The 21,720-nt window shown below is 41.6% G+C and overlaps 1 protein-coding gene across 1 annotated transcript; it reads left to right on the forward strand.

Moving 5' to 3' along the window:
• Positions 1-987: 987 nt before the first annotated feature.
• Positions 988-20,050, forward strand: NEMP1 (nuclear envelope integral membrane protein 1). The gene is made up of 9 exons (XM_066365842.1): positions 988-1,135; positions 7,999-8,123; positions 9,221-9,440; positions 11,742-11,814; positions 14,630-14,723; positions 15,158-15,272; positions 16,345-16,570; positions 18,055-18,228; positions 18,945-20,050. Exons 1-9 carry the CDS (start codon positions 1,009-1,011, stop codon positions 19,126-19,128), a joined length of 1,338 nt encoding a protein of 445 aa, XP_066221939.1. The 5' UTR covers positions 988-1,008; the 3' UTR covers positions 19,129-20,050.
• The last annotated feature ends 1,670 nt before the right edge of the window (positions 20,051-21,720 follow it).

A 21,720-nucleotide genomic window follows, 5' to 3' on the forward strand; every position in this document is an offset into this window, starting at 1 on the left:
AACGGAGCAACACTCTAGATGGGCCGAGGATTGGCCCCTGGTGGGCATGCCGGGTGGGTGGATTCTGGTTGGGCTCATGCAGAGTCTGACTGCCTCCCTGCTTCTAACTTTGGAAAAATACCAAAAAAAAAAAAAAAAAAAAAAAAAAAAAGCTTCACTTCTGCTTCTACTGAACACTTGTTATGTACCTGGCACTCTGCTAGTCCCACACGGTGAAATCATTTAACGGGAGGCAGCTTGCTGCATGAAAAGAACTTAGGCTTTGTAGTGGTTAAGCCTTAGGTTGGAACCACAAGTTAGTTGGAACCAACTAACTGCAATCTTGGGGAGGTTTCTTTGCCTCTTTTAGCCTTGGTTTCTTTTTAAATGGATATAATATTTGTCTCACAAGGTGTTGTGAGGAATAAAACATTTTCTCTTAATCCTCACATTCATTTTGCTTCCAAAAAAAAATTCTATGACTACATTTTAAAATGTTAATATTCATCCGTTTTAAATTATTTAGGAAGACACAATAACCTTTAAAAAATTTGTCCTGTCAGGACTCTACTTATAAAAGAGCTCCAATTATAAGTTTCCCATAAAAAAAATCATGATAAAAAGGAAAAAGGGAAAGCAGAAGGAACTTGAGATAGTTTTCGCGGAAATATCAAATTTGGTCAAGGAAGCCTCACCCATTCTGATCTTCTATTGGCTAAACTTACTATCAATCACACCAATTATAAATAAACTGGAGACGGAAACATGTTGTTAAGGGGTGGAATCTTCCTGTCGCCATTGCTAAAGTGAGAATCGTTTTCTAATAGGCTAAAAACTGCTGCTCCCACCCTCTTTTTCAGTTACGAAGAGGCGAGATTATAGGGTTCGCAGGGGACTGCGTGCCTGAAGCTCCGCCCACCCAGTTGATGGTTATGGGGCGGGTCTTGTAGCGGATAGGTTGCTGGCCCTGCCTGTTTGGGATTAGTTGCCAGGGAGAGACACGTGAGGAGGCGGTGGTGTGAGGCGACTATGGCGGGAGGAATGAAAGTGGCGGTGTCTCCAGCCGTTGGAGCCCTACCCTGGGGCTGGGGGGCCGGGAGCTCTGGGGCAGTGCGGCTGCTCCTGGTTCTCTCCGGCTGCTTGGTCTGCCGCTCAGGTACCGCCTGGACAGCAGCAGCTGCCGTGGGAGCGGGTGCCGAGGGGTTGCATTTAGAAAAGTGGGAAGCGTTCTCCGCGCGTCCAGTTACTCTGCGGAGTGGCGCCGACATACGGAGAGAAAGAAGCCTCGTCGTAGGCGAGTGGGCGTGGGCATTGAGGGGTCAGGGCTTGGGGCGGCTTGGTAGAGCTGCCCAGAGTTGGGAGGAGCCTGGAGCCTTTTTGGCGGAGACAGGAAGGGGAGGCCTAGGCTGGATGAACCGCGGGCCTGAGTCCTGTAACTGCACTGGCCTGCTCGGCTTTCCTGGTTAAAAGGAAGGAGACCCAAAGAGCAAATTAGCAATACCTTCTGAGTGTAGGCTATGTCAGGACTTGGGGCATGGTGGCTGGGATGCAGGAATCGCTAACTAATGTCATTTGTCCTTGTAAGATCCTGGCTCCATTGAACGGACCTGGACCCTTAAATTCCCATTTCAAAAAAAAAAAAAAAAGATACACAAGCATCATTCAGCATCGAATAGGTTTTTTTTGGAAATTTAATCTCTTAGGCACATTTATTTGATACTTATTATTTGATACTGGCTAATTGGCTTTGGACTGGGTTGAAACTTCTTCTTTTCTACTCTTATCTAATCCAGAAAATTTAAGAGTGTAGGAACCTCTACCTACCCCTCTTGTCGTTAAATGCGCACAGAAAGATAAAGTTTCCAGACTTCCACTGAAGGGAGTTGAGTAATTTTATCTTGTGAACACATATTGTGCTCTGTTTGCTGTCTAGCACATGCCATGATTATCCTTAACTGTAACTTTAAGGTTGGCTCAGGATCCATAGATCTAGTTCCAAAGTGCAGCATCCTTCTGAAACTTTTTTTATTTTTTTCAAGGGGAAGGGATAGGTATCCAGGAAGGTACTTTTCTAGAGGCAGCGCCCAGAGTAACATTTATTTGAAGGACTATTTATTATCTGAATGACTTTGAACCAGGTAGCTAACCTCTAAAGTGGGGTTGTGGATTGTGGAGAAGAAAGAAAAAATATATTAAAAAATGTTACAAAGATCTCAATCAGCCGTCTCTCTAAATTTTTTCAGTGAGCGGAACAGGGATAGGCTTAGAGAAGGGTAAACTCCACAGATGATTTTCATTGCCATGGCCTGATAATGTGGGTGGCAGCTACATAGTGACAGTCTTAATAGAGAAGACCTTTCTCAAGTCAGAGGTACCTAAATACAGGATGGAGAACCTTAAAAGGCAGGGAGATCTTTCTCACTGGAAGTTTTTGAAATTTTTGATTAAAAAAATAATGTGAGTTTATTTTACACTCCTTGGCAAGTACAGTTAAGTATAAAAAAGTAGAAAATACCCTTACTGTTTATTCCATTTAGAGGCAGACTATTTCAGTACACTTTTTTCTGGTGTTTTTCAACATGTTTTTAATTTAAAATACTTTAATTGATAGTACATTTATATTTCTGTCAGCAGTTCAGTTCTATTTTGTTGAGGCCACCAGTTATAAACAGAGATAGTTTTCTCATTTGATTTTGTAGCATAAGCATTTTCCTATGTCTCAAAATTCTTCATAAATGTTACTTCTACGGATAAGTCATTTAATGTTTCTGAATTAAACATTTGGTTGCATATTTGTGGTGTTTCTATTTTTTTTTTAAGTGAGAGAGAGAGAGACAGGAAAGGAGAGAGATGAGAAACATCAACTCATAGTTGCGACACCTTAGTTGTTCATTGCTTGTTTTCTCATATGTGCCTTGACGGGTGCCTGGGAAGGTGAGGAGGGGCTCTAGCTGAGCCAGGGACCCCTTACTCAAGCTAGTGACCTTGGGCTTCAAGCTGGCGACTGTGGGGTCATGACTATGATCCCATGCTCAAGCTGGTGAGTCTGTGCTCAAGCCGGTGACCTTGGAGTTTTGTGTACATATTTGTGTTTAACATTTATTGCATTTAGGTTTTTTTTAGGATAGATTCTCAGAAATGGATTTACTAGATCAATAGCTGAAATATATTTAAGATCTTTGAAGTACATGCCTATAATACTTTCCTGAGGAAGTGTGCCAGTTTACACCACTATCAGCAATATTTGCTTGTGACCCTCAACAGCAATGGATATTCTAGACTGTAAACCTTTTCTAATTTAATAGATCAAAAGCACTTATCTTGCATTATTTTGAGGGAGCATCTTTCAACTGTTTAGTAACTATTTTCTGTTTCGACTTTTGAATTGGAGTATGTTTCTGTCCTTTGTTCTTGGCTTGTTTATTGTGATTTCTATTTATTGGGCTTTTTTTTTTTTTTTTTTTTTTTTTTTTTTTTTTTTAGTGAAAGGTGGTGAAATAGTGAGATAGACACTCACAGGCACCCTACTGGGATCCACCCGGCAAAGGCCCCCCCCCCCCCCCCCCCACTGGTCTGGGGCTGATGCTTGAGTCAATCCCAGCTATCCTCAGTGCTTAGCGCCTACACTCAAACCAGTTGAGCCACTGGCTGCAAGAGGGGAAGAGGAAGAGGAGAGAGCAGATGGTTGCTTCTCTTGTGTGCCTTGACTGGAAATTGAACCCGGGACATCCATACACTGGGCTGACACTCTGTCCACTGAGGCCAGGGCCATGGACTTTAATTTTAAAATTCTTTGTGTGTGTGTGTGAGAGAGAGAGAGAGACATAGACAAGAAGGGAAAGAGATGAGAAGCATCAGCTCAGGTGTCACTTGAGCTGTTCATTGCTTGCTTCTCATATGTGCTTTGATGGGGGGGGGCTCTAGCCAAGCCAGTGACCCCTTCTTAAGCCAGCAACCTTGGGCTCAAGCCATTGACCACGGGGTCATGTCTATGATCTCATGCTCAAGCTGGCGAGCCCAAACTCAAGCCAGTGACCTCGGGGATTTGAACCTGGGTCCTCAACATCCCATGTTGATGCTCTATCCACTACACCACCACCTGGTCAGGCTGTCCACTTGTTTATTGATGGGCATTTGGCTTGCTTCTATATCTTGGTTATTGTAAATAACGCTGCAATGAACATAGAGGTGAATATATTCTTTCGAATTAGTGTTTTGGATTTATTTTTATTTTTTTTTTATTTTTTATTTTTCTGAAGCTGGGAACGGGGAGAGACAGTCAGACAGACTCCCGCATGCGCCCCACCGGGATCCCCCCTGGCACGCCCACCAGGGGCGACGCTCCGCCCACCAGAGGGCGATGCTCTGCCCCTCCGGGGCGTTGCTCTGCCGCACCAGAGCCACTCTAGCACCTGGGGCAGAGGCCAAGGAGCCATCCCCAGCGCCCGGGCCATCTTTGCTCCAATGGAGCTTTGGCTGCGGGAGGGGAAGAGAGAGACAGAGAGGAAGGAGGGGGGGGGGGTGGAGAAGCAAATGGACGCTTCTTCTATGTGCCCTGGCCGGGAATCGAACCCTGGTCCCCCGCACGCCAGGCCGACGCTCTACCGCTGAGCCAACTGGCCAGGGCCGTGTTTTGGATTTCTTTGGATAAATTCCCAGAAGTGGAATCATTGGATCATAAGGCAGTTTTTTTGTTTTGTTTTGTTTTTAAGTGAGAGAGAGACAGACAGGAAGGGAGAGAGATGAGAAGCATCAACTTGTAGTTGCAGCATTTTAGTTGTTCACTGATTGCTTCTCATATGTGCATTGACTGGGAGGTGGGGGGAGGGGCCTCTAGCCAAGCCAGTGACCCCTTGCTCAAGCCAGTGACTCTGGCCTTCAAGCCAATGACCTTTAGGCTCAAGCCAGCAACAAGGAGGTCATGTCTATGGTCCCTTGTTCAAGCCAGTGACCCCGCACTCAAGCTGGTGACCTCAGGGATTTGAACCTGGGTCTTCAGCATCCCAGGTCAGTGCTATATCCACTATGCCACTACCTGGTCAGGCAAGACAGTTTAATTTTATATTTTTTTATAGATTTTATTTATTCATTTTAGAGAAGAGCAAGAGGGGCGGGGGAGGAGCAGGACACATCAACTCTTATATGTGCCTTGACCAGGCAAACCCAGGGTTTCAAACTGGCAACCTTAGAATTCCAGGGCAACACTTTATCTACTGCGCCACCACAGGCTGGGCAATTTTAAATTTTTTGAGGACACTCCGTAGTGCTTTCTACAGTGTCTGTACCAATCTGCATTCTTAACAGTATTGTACAAAGATTCCATTTTTTCCACATTCTTACTGTTGTATATGTTTTTTGGAGAAATGCCTATTCAAGTTCTTTACCCATTTAAAAAAAATGGATTATTTTTTGCCTGACCAGGTGGTGGCGCAGTAGATAGAATGTTGGCCTGGAATGCTGAGGACCCAGGTTCAAAATCCTGAGGTCCCCAGCTTGAGTGTGGGATGCTGGTTTGAGTGTGAGATCATAGACATGACCCCATGGTTGCTGACTTGAGCAAGGGGTCACTGGCTCTGCTGGAGCCCCTCCATCCCCCACCATCAAGGCACATATGAGAAAGCAATCAATGAACAACTAAGATGCTGCAACAAAGAACTGATGCTTCTCATCTCTCACTTCTATCTGTCTGCCTGCCCCTGTCTCTGTCCCTCTCTCTCTAGAAAGAAAGAAAATTGTGTTATTTCTCTTTTTATTGTTGTGTGGTAGTACAGTAGTTGGATATTCTAGATACTAGACCCTTAACAGATACAAGATTTGTAGATATTTTCTCCTATTTTGTGGGGTGTTTTTTCACTATCTTGATAGTGTCCTTTGAGACACAAAAGTTTAAAACTTTTCTGAAGTATGCTTTATCTTTTTTTGTTGCTATGCTTTAGTGTCATATCTAAGAAACCATTGCCTAATCTCAGGCCACAAAGATTTGTACCTGTGTTTTCTCCTAACAGTTTTATAGTTTTGCTCTTACATTTAGGTTTAAGACTGAATTTAACTTCAAAATGAGTCTTAGCTTTATCCTAAAACAGTTTTGGGTTGGTTGGACATCAGTGCCCTTTTTGTGTGTTATTTTAGCTTTCTAAGGTTTGGTTGAGGTTTTAATGTTTTTATGGGTTTTGTATATGTTTGTTTTTTAGTTTATTTAAATCTACTCACCTTTATTCGAAGGCCCGGAGAGATAACTAAATTTTCATTTAAAGTATCACTTAATTACTAAGTACAATATAGAACTCAAAGAAGAAGTTAAATATTTTGTGGTAAAGAAGGTAGCTTGCCCAATTTGGGAAGATACGAGAGAGTGGCCACTTTTAAACCTTAAATTAGTTGAAATTATATGCAAAACTCCTGAGAGTAAGGATGGTCTGTTTCAGTAAAATCCAAGGGAGTGCATATATTCACTGGCTATTATTAAAACTTGAAATGAAAAAAAAAAAAAAAACCAGCAGAAAAAAAGCAACTTTGCAATCTTTCAGTATCTGTTTAAAGTATTATTTATACACATACATATATACATATGGTATACATGTGAATACATTACATATATATAGTTATAGACATGAAACATTGCAAGTTCTGTTCATCCTACTCAGGAAAGGGATAGGAAAAATTACCAGCTAGGTTAATTTAGCTGCGCCTTTTTAAGGGGAATAGGGCTGGGTGTGAATCTCAGTCAGACTATTTAATAGCTCTGTGACTTTGGGCAAATCCATCCTTAAATGTGCTTTCTCATTTGTGAAATGGGGATTATGAGAGTGCCTACCTCATAACATTGTTGGGAGGGTTAAATGAGACAACATACTGTCTGTCTTAATAAACACTTAATAGTAGCTTTTGTTATTACTTATTCTGGGTTAATGACTATTTGTAATATTTAAATAATTATATTTGACCAAAATGAGACTACCTTATATCTTTTCTCATTTCAGTTATGTTTTTTTTTAACTTTTTTTTTTTTTTTTTTTGTATTTTTCTGAAGTTGGAAATGGGGAGGCAGTCAGACAGACTCCGGCATGCGCCTGACCGGGATCCACCCGGCATGCCCACCAGGGGGCGATGCTCTGCCCATCTAGGGCGTTGCTCTGTTGCAACCAGGGCCATTCTAGTGCCTGAGGCAGAGGCCATGGAGCCATCCTCAGTGCCCGGGCCTGCTTTGCTCCAATGGAGCCTTGGCTGCAGGAGGGGAAGAGAGACAGAGAGGAAGGGGTGGAGAAGCAGATGGGCGCCTCTCCTGTGTGCCCTGGCTGGGAATTGAACCCGGGACTTTTGCACGCCAGGCCGACGCTCTACCACTGAGCCAACCGGCCAGGACCTTTAACTTCTTTTTTAATGATATTATTTATTGTCTGACCAGGCAGTGGTGCAATGGATAGAGCGTCGGACTGGGATGCGGAGGACTTAGGTTCGAGATCCCGAGGTCGCCAGCTTGAGCGTGGGCTCATCCAGTTTGGTAAGGCTCACCAGCTTGAGCCCAAGGTCACTGGCTTGAGCAAGGGGTCACTGGGTCTGCTGTAGCACCCTGGTCAAGGCACATATGAGAAAGCAATCAATGAACAACTAAGATGCCACAATGAAGAATTGATGCTTCTCATCTCTCTCCCTTCCTGTCTGTCCCTATCTGTCCTTCTCTCTGACTCTGTCTCTGTCACATACACACAAAAAAAGATTTTATTCATTTTAGAGAGGAGAGAGAAAGAAGGGAGAGAGAAGGGGGGAGGAGCAGGAAACATCAACTTCCATATGTGCCTTGACCAGGCAAGGCCAGGTTTTCAAACTGGTGACCTCAGCATAACAGGTTGATGCTTTATCCACTGCACCACCACAGGCCAGGCAGTTATGTTCTTGTTTCTCAGTCACTGACGTTTTAACCCCAACTTTAAGAGAGTGGTCAGTTTAAAGCTTTTAATGAAGTGTGTTATAGTTACTAGCTTGTTCTATTATATTCTTATTTCCTCTCTTTGCATATAGCTAAAATTGATTTAAAAGTATCCATGCTTCAGGAATCTCGAGTTTATAAGATGGATACCAGGCAACAATTCTGTTATGAAAATGTGCTTATCCCAAAGTGGCATGATATATGGACACGGATACAGGTAATAATTTGGAGGCCTCTGGCAGGTGCAGCTTCTTAAATGCCTGTCTGTATTAGTGAGTACTTTGATACTCTTTTTCTCACACATAATTTTTAAAAAGGTATTATTAACAACCTAGGGTTAAGGTTATCCTGAATTGTGTTTTCATCAATAAACATGTATGCCTATTTTGTGTTCCTCTCTACTCATTAACTTGCTTACAGTACTTAACCCTGAGGTAAACAACTAACTTCCTCTGTTTCCCAAAGAAACTCCTTTTGCCTTTTCTCCTTTTACACAAATATACACACATACATACACATTTATACATCCCTTTCTTATTAAAGTTACTGTGTCTTCTTTGGCCTGGAAACCATTGTGTGCCTATCAGGATGTAAACCTTTTTGCCTTGCTGTTACTGTTTTGATTCTACACAAGATGTTTCATAAACTTCTGAACTGACATTTCCCCTTGATAGAATTACTTTGGTCTTACTTATTTCATAACAACATTAAACCACTTGGCAAAGCAAGAGTGTGTGGCTGTAATGATGATTGAACAAAATGAGCACTTTTGAAAATGTTGCTACTGCTGTAAGCATAGTTACTGATAAGGGCATTTGTTATTTACATAAAAAATGTTAGGGTGGGCTTATGTTTTTTTAATTCTCTCTTTTTTAATCATCTGATATAAAGATAATATTACATCAGGGGCAAATTATAACCAACATTTACCCATAATCCGTGATTTGTGACAAAGGGTTGAACTTCTCAGCCTGTCATTATGGGGAACACTTTTGGGGCTGTTTATGCCAGGCAATTTTCTTAATATTCTAGACCCTTGCTTTGTATGATGTCTCATAAATAGCTGTATTGTGGAAGTCTTTTTTTTCTCCCTATGTTCTGGCCTAATAGTAGATTCAGATCATGTTAACAACAAGACATTCTAGCAGCTGCCTTTCTGTACCGTGTTATTGCCCAATTATGTTTTAGCTGCTGCATTGCTATATTTATCATAAGCCTTGTGTAAAATCAGTGCCTTTTCTGATTTACATATTTACTCTAAAGTTTTTTTAAAAATTGTACGTGTGAAAAACTTATTCTGATTTTGTGTTACAGATCCGGGTAAATAGTTCCAAACTGGTACGTGTCACCCAGGTGGAGAATGAGGAGAAACTGAAGGAGCTAGAACAGTTCAGTATCTGGAATTTCTTTTCCTCCTTTTTAAAAGAAAAATTGAATGACACCTATGTTAACGTGGGTTTATACAGCACAAAAACCTGCCTCAAAGTTGAAATTATAGAGGAAAACACCGAATACAGTATCACTGTGACCCGCAGTAAGTCTCACCTGTGTTTTTCAGATGGATTCTATAGTGAGAAGGGACTGAATTTTGGAGGGTATAATTAGTGAGACAGAGAAGTCAGCCCATGATAGTTTCATTTTAGTTCTGATTATAACCTTAGTTCACCACTGCTCCAAACAGTTTAGAGAGATTCCACTTCACATAAAACCATTTAGGCCTAGAATCGAGACTTTACCTTAGATCATTCTGAGTACCTCCTACCTAGAATTGTGAAGATGTACATTCCTAATACTTCCAGTGGCTCTGACCTGATATTGCTAGTATTCTTCAGAGTAAGAAAGATGTATTCCTGCCTTCTGGGCACTTCTAGACAAAGATAGATGTCTTTAAATGCACAGGTCTACATTTGAAGACATGAATGGCTACACAATAAAAACTGAATATAGGTAGAACTGAATATTAATACTTCACAAGTAAAAAGTATTTGTGGAATAATGAATATAAAGATCACTGTAGTTTAAGGCTTATCCAGTAGAACTGGGAGAAGTTTTACCTTTTGTGAATGTTTGAGAAAGTTGCACAGAGGAGGTGGATCATTATCCTGTTCAATTCTGTTATGATTTTTGGTCTCTCCTTGGTTACCACCCAGAAACCTGGGTTGTTGTGAATTGTAGAAATGTTTTGCTATGAAATAGTTTGTCCCACTCTAATTGTCCCAGAGTTCCTCAGTTCCTTGGTTGTATAGAAATGGCTTCTTTTTCTTTTTTTGTATTTCTTTTTTATTTACTGATCCTTCTTGCTCCTCTTTCATTTGTGGACCTTCTCTACACTGAGCTCTTAAATGTGAAAACTGTGGGAGTGTCTTGTATTCCACTAATGGGCCTCTACTTGGGCCTCCTGGGTTCTGGGTGACATGTGTAGGCTTTTCCAACACAGTCGGTGTATAGTAAAGGGAAGTAAATGGTGGTGTTGGGCAAGAAAAACAGCCGAGGACAACAGGGCTGTAACCCAAAGTTCTAGGCAAATCTGTTGAATTCCAGCTTGAGAGACTTAAGGCTTGAAACCCAGAGTGCTAGAGACCCCTGTGGATGATTGCACGAAGTGCTGATGGTACTATGCCTGGTTCTGTCCAAAGCAAAGTCTGGTTTCTTTTAACTTTGCTATAGGTAGCCAAAATAAAAATAAGATCTTCAGGAAAGTTCAGGTTAGACAGAGACCTAATTACACTTTCTCTCTGGAAGGGTGCCCAGGCTTTGTGTGGAATTTATAATGCTATTTTGGTGGGCTGTTTGCATTTATTTTATTAGCTGACTGATAATGCCAATGTTGCCTTTTATTCTATACAGTAGTTCCCCCTTACCTATGGTTTCATTTTCTGTGGTTTCAGTAACCTGCAGTCAACCTCAGTCTGAAAATATTAAGTGGGAAATTTTAGAAATAAAAAATTCAATAAACAATTTCTAAGTTTTAAATCGTATGCTATTCTGAGTAGCATGATGAATTCTCTCACCATCCCATCTGGACATGAATCATCCCTTTGTCCAGTGTATGTACACTTTATATGCTGTCGGTCACTTAGTAGCTGTCTGGGTTATCAGGCTTACTGCCACAGCTGACTGTCTCTGTATTCTAGTGCTTGTGTTCAACTAACTCTTAGTTTACTTAATAATGACCCTGAAGCACAAGAAGAGTGATGCTGGCTATTTGGATATGCCAAAGAGAAGCTGTAAAGTGCTTCCTTTAAATGAAAAAGTGAAATTTATTGGCATCTTAATAAGGAAAGAAAAAAAGTTTATGCTGAGGTTACTAAGATAAATGGTAAGAATCTTCTACCCATGAAATTATGAAGAAGGAAAAAGAAATTCATGCTAGTTTTACTGTCACACTTCAAACTATAAAAGTTACAGCCACAGTGCATGTTAAGTGCTTAGTTAAGATGAAAAAGGCATTTAATTTGTGGGTGGAAGACCCAAAAGGAAAAGGTGTTCCAGTTAATTGATGGCAGAAAGCTTTGAACCTGTACAAAGACTTGAGCCAGGGATCCCTAAACCAAGCAACCACATTCACATAACTTTTATTATAGTATATTATTATTATCTTTATATTTAATTATTAGTTATTGTTAATCTCTTACTGTGTCTATATTATAAATTAAACTTTATTCTAGATGTGTGTATATATAAGAAAATACAGTATACGTAGGATTCAGGACCATCCACGGTTTCAGGCATCCACTGGGGGTCTTAGAATGTATCCCCCACAAATGAGGGGGAGTAGTATAATATCTTAAACTGTTTGGTTACCCTGTTAAGCAGAAGTCTCTATTTATTTCAGGATTTGACCCAAAACTCTTTCTCATTTTCCTCCTTGGACTTATGTTATTTTATTGTGGAGACTTGCTAAGCAGGTAAGTTCTAAGGCTAGACTGCGGATTGACGAGACTCAAACCCATTCTGCCTGACTTTATCTTAAAAACTTCAAGTGCTTCCCTTTCCTTTTCTAGGACTTTTATGGCTAGGCCCTTGCCTACTTGTATAATTTGTATGTGTGTGTGACAGAGACAGAAAGAGGGACAGATAGGGACAGACAGACAGGAAGAGAGAGAGATGAGAAGCATCAGAAGCATCAGTTCTTTGTTGTGGCACCTTAGTTCATTGATTGCCTTCTCATATGTGCCTTGACCTGGGGGCTACAGCATAGCCAGTGACCTCTTGCTCAAGCCAGCGACTTTGGGCTTCAAGCCAGTGGCCTTTGGGCTCAAGCCAGTGAGCAGGGGTCATGTCTATGATCCCATGCTCAAACTAGTGGCCCAGCACTCAAGCTGGTGAACCTGTGCTCAAGCCAGCGACCTCGGGGTTTTGAACCTGGGCCTCTGCATCCCAGTCCAATGCTCTGTCCACTGTGCCATCTCCTGGTCAGACAGATAGATATATTTTTTAATTTATTGATTTTAGAGAAAGGAGAGAGAGAGAGAGAAGAGAAAGGGGCACGGGAGGAACAGGGAGTATCAACTAGTAGTTGCTTCTTTTTTTTTTAAATTTTATTTTTTAATTTTATTTATTCATTTTAGAAAGGAGAGAGAGAGGGAGAGAGAGAGAGGAGAGAGAGAGAGAGAGAGAGAGAGAAGGGGGGAGGAGCAGGAAGCATCAACTCCCATATGTGCCCCATATGTGCCTTGACCAGGCAAGCCCAGGGTTTCGAACCGGCGACCTCAGCATTTCCAGGTCGACACTTTATCCACTGCGCCACCACAGGTCAGGCTAGTAGTTGCTTCTTGTACATGCTTTGACCGGGTAAATCTGGGGTTTTGAACTGGTGACATCAGCATTCTAGGTTGATGCTTTATCTACTGTGCCCCCACAGGTCGCCTGCTTAGATAATTTTTAATACTTTAATATATGTGTTAGGATTTTTGTGTTTTTCTTGTCTTGAATAAGTTTATCAATAATATAATCCCCTATTAGGTTGACCCATCTTGTGATTGGATCTAGCCAGTACGTCAACCACTCTTTCCAGCATTTGAAATAATCTGTTAAGCCCTTTAAAAAAATTTTTTTTACACTTTTTTTTAATTGATTTTGAACCAGCGACCTCAGTGTTGCAGGTTGATGCTTTATCCACTGCGCCACCACAGGTCAGGCCTTTTTTAATTGATTTTGAGAGAGCTGAGGGAGAAAGAGAGTGAGTGAGAGGAGGGAGAAGCGGGAAGCATCAACTCATAGTAGTTGCTTCCTATATGTGCCTTGACCGGCAAACCCAGGGATTCAAACCAGCAAGCTCTGCGTTCCAGGTTGATGCTTTATCCACTGTGCCACCACAGGTCTATTAAGCCCTTATTTTTACTGGGTTATGTGTTGATAAGTTTATGTCTGTTCAGGGGTAAAGAAACAAACATTAACCACTTATTTATTTTCTGCCTTTAGAAAGCTAGAAGCTAAACTAGGCATTGAACAAAGGTAGAATCAAAATTAACTTTGTATATCAGTAAAAAGAATTTGTGGAGTAGTGAATGAAAGATTAACAAGTGGAGTTTGAAGCTGTTCCTTTTGGGGATCTGGAGAAAAACTTAGTGAGGAATAACTGATAGGAAGAGCCTGGAAGCCCTAGCTGGTTCGCTTAGTTGGTTAGAGCATTGTTCTGAAACTCCAAGCTTGTGGGTTTGATCCCCAATCAGGGCACATACAGGAAGCGGCCAATGAACATACAACTAAGTGAAACAACAAATGAATGCTTCTTTTTCTTTTTCTCTTCCTCTCTCTGTCTCTAAAATCAATTTTAAAAAATTAAAAAAATAGGTGGTAGAGCTCTTTGTTCTAGGTCCTGTGTTTGTCTCTCTTTCTGGGTAGTCAGTTTAGTTCTAGTTTCCTCCTTCTCCACAAGGGCAGTATTCTTGTTCCTTTCTTCTCAGTGAAACTACAGTTCCTCAGAAGAAAGATTCCTTTTTTTGAGTGAAAGGAGGGGAGATAGACCGACTCCTGCATGCCCCTTGACTGGGATCCACCTGGTAGCCCCCGTCCGGGGCTGATGCTCGAAACAACTGACCTGTTCTCAACGTCTGAGGCCAACACTCGAACCAGCTGAGCCACTGGCTACGAGAGGGGAAAAGGGAGAGAAGGGGGAGCAGGAGGATGAGAGAAGCAGATGGTCACTTACCCTGTGTGCCCTGACTGGGAATCAAACCCTGGACGTCATATGCCAGGCTGATGCTCTATCCATTGAGCCAGCTGGCCATGACTGAAAGATTCATTTTTAAAAAAAAATTATTGATTGATTTTAGAGAAAGAAGAATGGTGAGAGAGAGCAACTTCAATCTGTTGTTCCACCTACCTGTGCAATTATTGGTTGACTCCTGTATGTGCCCTGTCTGGGGATTGAACCACAACCTTGGTGTATTGGGATGATGCTCTAACCAACTGAGCTACCTGGCCAGGGCAGAAGAAAGAGTCTTATTAAAAATTGCATTGGGAGAGATGCTGGGGATGGGAGTGGGAGACGAAGCAGAGGTTTATTACTGGGGTCCTCATTGATACTAATCCTCATAATCTAGCAGCAACTACATTGTTCCAGTCTCTTCAGTTTTCTGACCTCAAGTTTTGGGCAAATACCTGCTCTAATCTTGCATGTTTCCCCCCCTTTTTTTGACTGGTATAGTTGTCCTAGTCAGAATAATGCCATGTATGAAGAATACACATGTAGTCATGAAATATATTTTCTCTCTTCAGAAGCCAAATCTTCTACTATTCCACTGGGATGAGTGTGGGAATTGTGGCCTCTCTGCTAATTATCATTTTCATGTTGTACAAGTTAATGCCTAAGGTAAGTAGCAGAATGCTCATATGGTTAAGATGAACTTGGATAGTTGAAGGATGATTTTCTTAAGATAATTTTACAGACTGAAAATTTGCATTGATGGCTAAGTCAATGTCCTACTCTTCCCTTGATTCAGAAAGGTACTTTCCATGATGAAACTTGGATCCTGATTATATACAAACTCTCCTTTTATTTAAAATTCTGTGCTCAGTAGAGGATTGAAGTCTCCTTCCTGTTTGCTGATTATGTAGTCAGGTGTTTAAGTAATTTAGCATCTCATTTTCTCAGTGTTCTTTGCAGATTGTACCATTTTAGATATAAGGGTAATATTTGTAAGATATGTTTTTCAGTAGTTTGATTTTTTTTTAAATTATAGTTCCATTTTGCTTTTATGTATGGAAAGCTTTTTGTAACTTTTTGCTTTCACTTCTCTGTCTTAGAAAAGTCCCATTTATATCATCCTGGTGGGAGGCTGGTCCTTTTCACTGTATCTCATTCAACTAGTTTTTAAAAATTTACAAGAGATCTGGAGATGTTACTGGCAGTATCTTTTAAGTAAGTGTTATTGGTTTTGCTTTTTTTCCCCATATGTTTATAGGCTATTTTAGTTAATTTGATCATGAAATTAATTTTAGGAGTTTTAATAGTCCATGCCATTTTCTTAACTTATTGCTAACCTCTCTACAGTTGTTACTTTCTCTTAAATTAAAATGGTATTGCTAGGAAGACTTTTATTTATGTTGTTAAGTACACCATTCTTTACATAATAGGCATCTTTCTAAAAAATTTGTAAATTGGCTTTATTAATATATAATTGTCTTTCAAATACACTTGAGGACCCTAAGAAATTACTGAAAATGCCAGGCGGTGGCACAGTGGATAGAGCGTCAGACTGGGATGCAGAGGACCCAGGTTCAAAACCCCAAGGTCCCTGGCTTGAGCGCTGACTCATCCAGCTTGAGCGTGGGCTCACCACCTTGAGCACGGGGTTGCTGGCTTGAGTGTGAGATCCTAGACATGACCCCATGGTCGCTGGCTTGAGCCAAGGTCGCTGGCTTGAGCAAGTGGTCACTCGGTCTGCTGTAGCCCCCCCAGTCAAGGCACATATGAGAAAGCAATCAATGAACAACTAAGGATCCGCAGTGAGGAATTGATGCTTCTCATCTTTCCCTTCCTGTCTGTCTGTTTGTATCTGACTCTCTCTGACTCTCCCTGTCTCTGTCAAAAAAAAAAAAAAAAAAAAAAAAAAAGCAAAGAAATAACTGAAATAACTTTGCAGTGAATCTGATCTATAAAGCAAGAAGCCTTTGTACACAGAGTAACCCTTAATTTACCTTTGAGAGGTGATTAATCAGGATTTCCACATATTGGTTCTTTTAAACAGACTTTTCTGGAGCTGTTCAACATGTAGCAATGCTCCATTTGGCCCAAATAAATTTGGGACAAAAGAAAGGATATAAACTTAAAGAGATAAATATATCTGAATAATGAAAAAAGTATGACTGAGTAAAGATCTTGTCCATTTTCCTGGTTCAATCAGTGCTATATAGTGAATTTATTGCTGCTTCCTACACAAATTATTTTACTAATTATAGATGAGAATGTCTTCTGATAACTCTTCTTATAGGCTATGTCCTAGCAGTTGGATTCATGAGTTTTGCAGTCTGTTACAAGTATGGGCCCTTGGAGAACGAACGAAGTATCAACCTGCTGACCTGGACCTTGCAGCTGGTGGGCCTGTGTTTCATGTATTCTGGTATCCAGATACCACACATTGCCCTTGCCATTATCATCATTGCGCTGTGTACTAAGAACATGGAGTACCCTATTCGGTGGCTGTACATCACCTACAGGTGACTGAAGGGCAATGTAACTGTTGAAATGTGCATGGTGTGATGCAGTTGCAGCAAAAGGATACAGAGGTGTTGATCTGGGAGCCTCTTGCTAATGAAAATTTATTGTATTATTGTTTCTGATTTTTCCTTTGTAAGTGTCTGTCTTTAGACTATAGGCATTTTTATAATTTTATTTTAGTCTTCTGTTCTATATTCTAGTGTTCTATTTTATATAAAATAAAAGCATCCACTAAAGTGTCATGTGTTCTTGTTACCACTAGGTGGTGCAAAGTATATTACCTTTTTTTTTAAAGTGAGTCAGGGTGACGGGAGGCAGAGAAATAGACTCCCGCATGCAGCCTTACTGGGATCCACCCAGCAACTCCCATTGGGCTGCTGCTCAGTTGCTCAGAGCTACCCTATTTTCCCATGTATAAGACGCAACCTTTTCCGAAAAATTTAGGGTCAAAAAACTGGGTGTGGCTTATACAGTGGTTGTAGATTTTTTTACGTGCATTTCTCACTTTTTCCGTGCTTGTTTTTGTGCTTATTGTTGAAGACAGTGATTCGTCATCAGACACAGATGAGGATAAGCTAATGGATGGAAGTTTTGATAGTGATGAGGAGTTGTATGAATTTTATGATAAATAAAACTTGAGTTTAATTACTTTATGTAATACATTTTTTTCAAATTTTGGGCCCCCAAATTAAGGTGCATCTTATACATGGGAGCGTCTTATACATGGGGAAATATGGTATTTTAGCACCTAAGGCAGGGCCATGGAACCATCCTCAGTGCCAGGGCCAACTTGCTCTAACCATTCAAGCCATGGCTGCAGGAAAGGAAGGGAGAGAAAGGGAGGAGGGGAAGGGGTAGAGAAGCAGATGGTTGCTTCTCTTGTGTGCTTTGACCAGAAATCAAACCCAAGACATCCATACGCCAGGCTGCTGCTCTATTGCTGAGCCAACTGGCCAGGGCTTTTTTTTGAAAAATTTTTAAAATTTTTATTTAGTATATTATTTTTATATCAAATGCCTCTGGTCACCTAGTTTCAGATTATTTTACATTGGCTCTCTGATTGGTCTGGGAGTTCTAGTCTTAAAATGTAATTCATAGCATGTTATCACCTTGCATAGTGGATCTGAAATGGTCTGAGGTTCTCAATGATTCTATTATAGATAGGATAACCAAGTTAATGGACCACAATCTTATACCGTAATTTTTTTGTCATTTTCTCAATTTTTAGGAAATAAATACTTTATCCTATATTGGAAAATAAGTGAATTTATTCACATTAGTGAATAATGACTGTTCTGACTTGTCACTCATAGTGTGACATGTCAAGAGTACATTATAATTAAAAATATCTGTGGAAGAAAGGAGACATAACTCTTAAAGTTCGGGCTTTCTGCTGTATGTTTGGCCCACTGAAGGGAGCTGGACATAAGGGTGCATGTAGATTACTGATTAATGATTCATGGTGTTATTTTGGTGAGCACAGAAAGATGTATAAGGCAACAGAAAAGGCTGCCCCGCCTCCTCTCCTGACAGAAGAAGAGTATCGGATACAAGGAGAAGTGGAGACCCAAAAGGCTTTAGAGGAGCTTCGACAATTTTGTAACAGTCCAGACTGCTCTGCTTGGAAGACTGTTTCTCGAATCCGGTCTCCAAAGAGGTAAACTCTTGGCCAAATATGCCAAGCATCTGTCAGGGTAATTGTGACCTTGAGTTTCAACAGAGATCATACTTCTAGGTAATCATTTTGTATTTGTACCTTTATTTTCCTTTTCATCTGGTAGTCAAGAGAAAGGTATGTATGTCATATGTTAAGCAGTAGCCTGTTTCTTTTGGTTCCTCAAGGAGCTGTCTACTCTAGCTTTGATTTTAGCATTGACATTGGAAAACCTCAGTACCATATTGTTTCCCCTCTGCTAGTATTGCATTGCATTGCATTGAGGGTGTTTTGTTTGTTTGTTTGCAGGAGTGGAGGGGGGATTTTTCCCCCCCTTTTATTTGGGAGCAACTATATCAATGAGTGAATTCAATTTGGAATTCTAATGGTATCAAGTTTATAGGACTATAAACATGAATGAATGTGTAATGATCCTTAATCTTTTCTTATCAGGATTACAGGTGACTAAAAGAACCTTGGCACTTTCATTACTAAAAAGGATAGGCTAGTGCTTATTAAGCAGGATGGGGTTCCAGGGGATGTTGGCCTATGACCCCAGCTTCCTTTCTTCCTTGTTTTTCTTGCTGTAGTCTACTTAACTGCCAGAGTAAAGGCAGGGAGGTTGTCTAGACTCAATATAATTTGAGCTTTATTCTTATTTTGAAGTAAAACCAGAAAGGACAGAAAGTTTCTAATGAATATTATCTTCTCTTTTCCAGATTTGCTGACTTTGTGGAAGGCTCTTTTCACCTCACACCAAATGAAGTTTCTGTCTATGAGCAGGAATATGGATTAGGGAGCATTATGGCCCAGGATGAACTCTATGAAGAAACATCCTCTGCGGAGGAGGAGGACTCAGGTTCTCGGTACCCTGCTATCACACAAAACAACTGTTTGACTTAGGTGACGGTCAGTTATTTTTATGTGGACTGGGTTGGTACCTTGATGAGCCATGTTGCACTTGTTATGCAGTTGCTTCTCAACTCTTTGAAACAGAGTGAGATAGTGCAGAAATTCTCTCACTGAAATTAAAGGCCTAAGTAGGCCTCCTTCTGGAAATGGTCTTGGTGGTGGGTCTCTGTGGGATCCCCGAGGAATGAGAGTGGAAAAAGAAGTGAATGCTTCCCATTGGTTAAGCTATCAGCTCACCCTTTATGTTTCCAGAGAAACTGGATGAGCACTGCTAGCACAACATTCTAGCTCCTCTTTGAAAGTTGGTTCAGTCATGGCATTTCTGCTCCTGTGACTGGCACTCAGAAATGAGAATATTATTTGGACTGTATCTTCCAGAGAGAAATCCACAAATCTGAGCCTCCTTCGCTTCTGCTTTTATTTCAGTGGCTTTAGAATAATCCTTGTAAATGGATTTTTATTTGTCTTATTTTTTAAATGAATATATGTAACTTTAATTTCTTAATATGTAAGAAACTCGAGTTGTTTGAGAACCAGCAAGTGCTCCAGAGTGACAAGCCCCAGAGGCCCTACATATTTATTAATATGGATTATCCATTAAAGCCCCAGAAGCTGTTGTGTTGAGCTTTGAATTAGTTCTCATACATATGATGTTCTAAGTCCTGCCTGCTTTAAGAATATGCCTGTAGGATCTTCTGTAGGGAAGGTCCATTGGGATTCTTATTATATTCAACTCTCAATTCCACCTTAAAAATAAATTTGTGTTCTTCCTATCCCATTCCTCCTAACTCCCTTTGCCCTTTTATGAAGGGTCTATTCCCATACTTGTGAAGTATGTACAATTCATAGTTTGTTTCATTTCTTATATTCTCTTCCCCTTGGCTTTTAGCATTATTCCTGCTATTTAGAAGTTATCTTGGCCCTGGCCGGTTGGCTCAGCGGTAGAGCGTCGGCCTAGCGTGCGGAGGACCCGGGATCGATTCCCGGCCAGGGCACACAGGAGAAGCGCCCATTTGCTTCTCCACCCCTCCGCCGCGCTTTCCTCTCTGTCTCTCTCTTCCCCTCCCGCAGCTAAGGCTCCATTGGAGCAAAGATGGCCCGGGCGCTGGGGATGGCTCTGTGGCCTCTGCCTCAGGCGCTAGAGTGGCTCTGGTCGCAACATGGCGACGCCCCGGAGGGGCAGAGCATCGCCCCCTGGTGGGCAGAGCGTTGCCCCATGGTGGGCGTGCCAGGTGGATCCCGGTCGGGCGCATGCAGGAGTCTGTCTGACTGTCTCTCCCTGTTTCCAGCTTCAGAAAAATGAAAAAAAAAAAAAAAAAAAAAAAAATAGAAGTTATCTTGCCTGACCTGTGGTGGTTCAGTGATAAAGTGTTGACCTGGAACGCTTAGGTCGCTAGTTCAAAACCCTGGGCTTGCCTGGTCAAGGCACATATGGGAGTTAATGCTTCCTGCTCTTCCCCCCTTTCTCTAACTCTTTCTCTCCCTTCTCTAAAATGAATAAGTAAAAGAATTAAAAAAAAAAAGAAGTGATCTTATTTAGGGAATTTAAATGGTTTTCACGGTTTCTCCAATTTTCTTGTCTTTGAGTTGCTGCAGAATCAAGAAATTCTCCTTTTTCTTTCTTTGTCTACCCATCCTTCCTATTTCTTTCTGTTTTCCTTACTACCCATACCCTTCCCCCATGAAGTCTGGCTAATTATGTAAGCCCTGAAACTGATGTTTCTTTTTTTTTTTTTTTTTAGTGAAAGAGAGAGGGACAGACACACAGGAAGGAAGAGAGATGAGAAGCATTAATTTTTTGTTGCAGCTCCTTAGTTGCTCATTGATTGCTTTCTTATATGTGCCTTGATGGGGGTGGGGGGCTCCAGCAGAGCAAGTGACCCCTTGCTCAAGCCAGTGACCTTAGGCTTCAAGCCAGCGACCTTTGGGCTCAAACCAGCAACTGTAGGGTCATATCTATGGTTCCACACTCAAGCGAGCAACCCCACTCCCAAGCTGGTAAGCCTGTGCTCAAGCCAGATGAGCCCATGCTCAAGCCAGTGGCCTTGGGGTTTCGAACCTGGGTCCTCTGTGTCCTAGTCTGACATCCAATCCACTGTGTCACACTGCCTGGTCAGGCATGACATTTCTTTCTTTCTTTTTTTTTTTTTTTTTTTGTATTTTTCTGAAGCTGGAAACGGGGAGAGACAGTCAGACAGACTCCTGCATGCGCCCGACCGGGATCCACCTGGCACGCCCACCAGGGGCGACGCTCTGCCCACCAGGGGGCGATGCTCTGCCCATCCGGGGTGTCACTCTGTTGTGACCAGAGCCACTCTAGTGCCTGGGGCAGAGGCCAAGAAGCCATCCCCAGCGCCCGGGCCATCTTTGCTCCAATGGAGCCTCGGCTGTGAGAGGGGAAGAGAGAGACAGAGAGGAAGGAGAGGGGGAGGGGTGGAGAAGCAGATGGGCGCTTCTCCTGTGTGCCCTGGCCGGGAATTGAACCCGGGACTTCTGCACACCAGGCCGACATTCTACCACTGAGCCAACCGGCCAGGGCCAACATTTCTTGATACATTTAAGTCAGAGGTCCCCAAACTTTTT

The sequence above is a fragment of the Saccopteryx leptura genome, chromosome 2 (assembly GCF_036850995.1).
Source record: "Saccopteryx leptura isolate mSacLep1 chromosome 2, mSacLep1_pri_phased_curated, whole genome shotgun sequence".
Taxonomy (NCBI): Eukaryota; Metazoa; Chordata; class Mammalia; order Chiroptera; family Emballonuridae; genus Saccopteryx; species Saccopteryx leptura.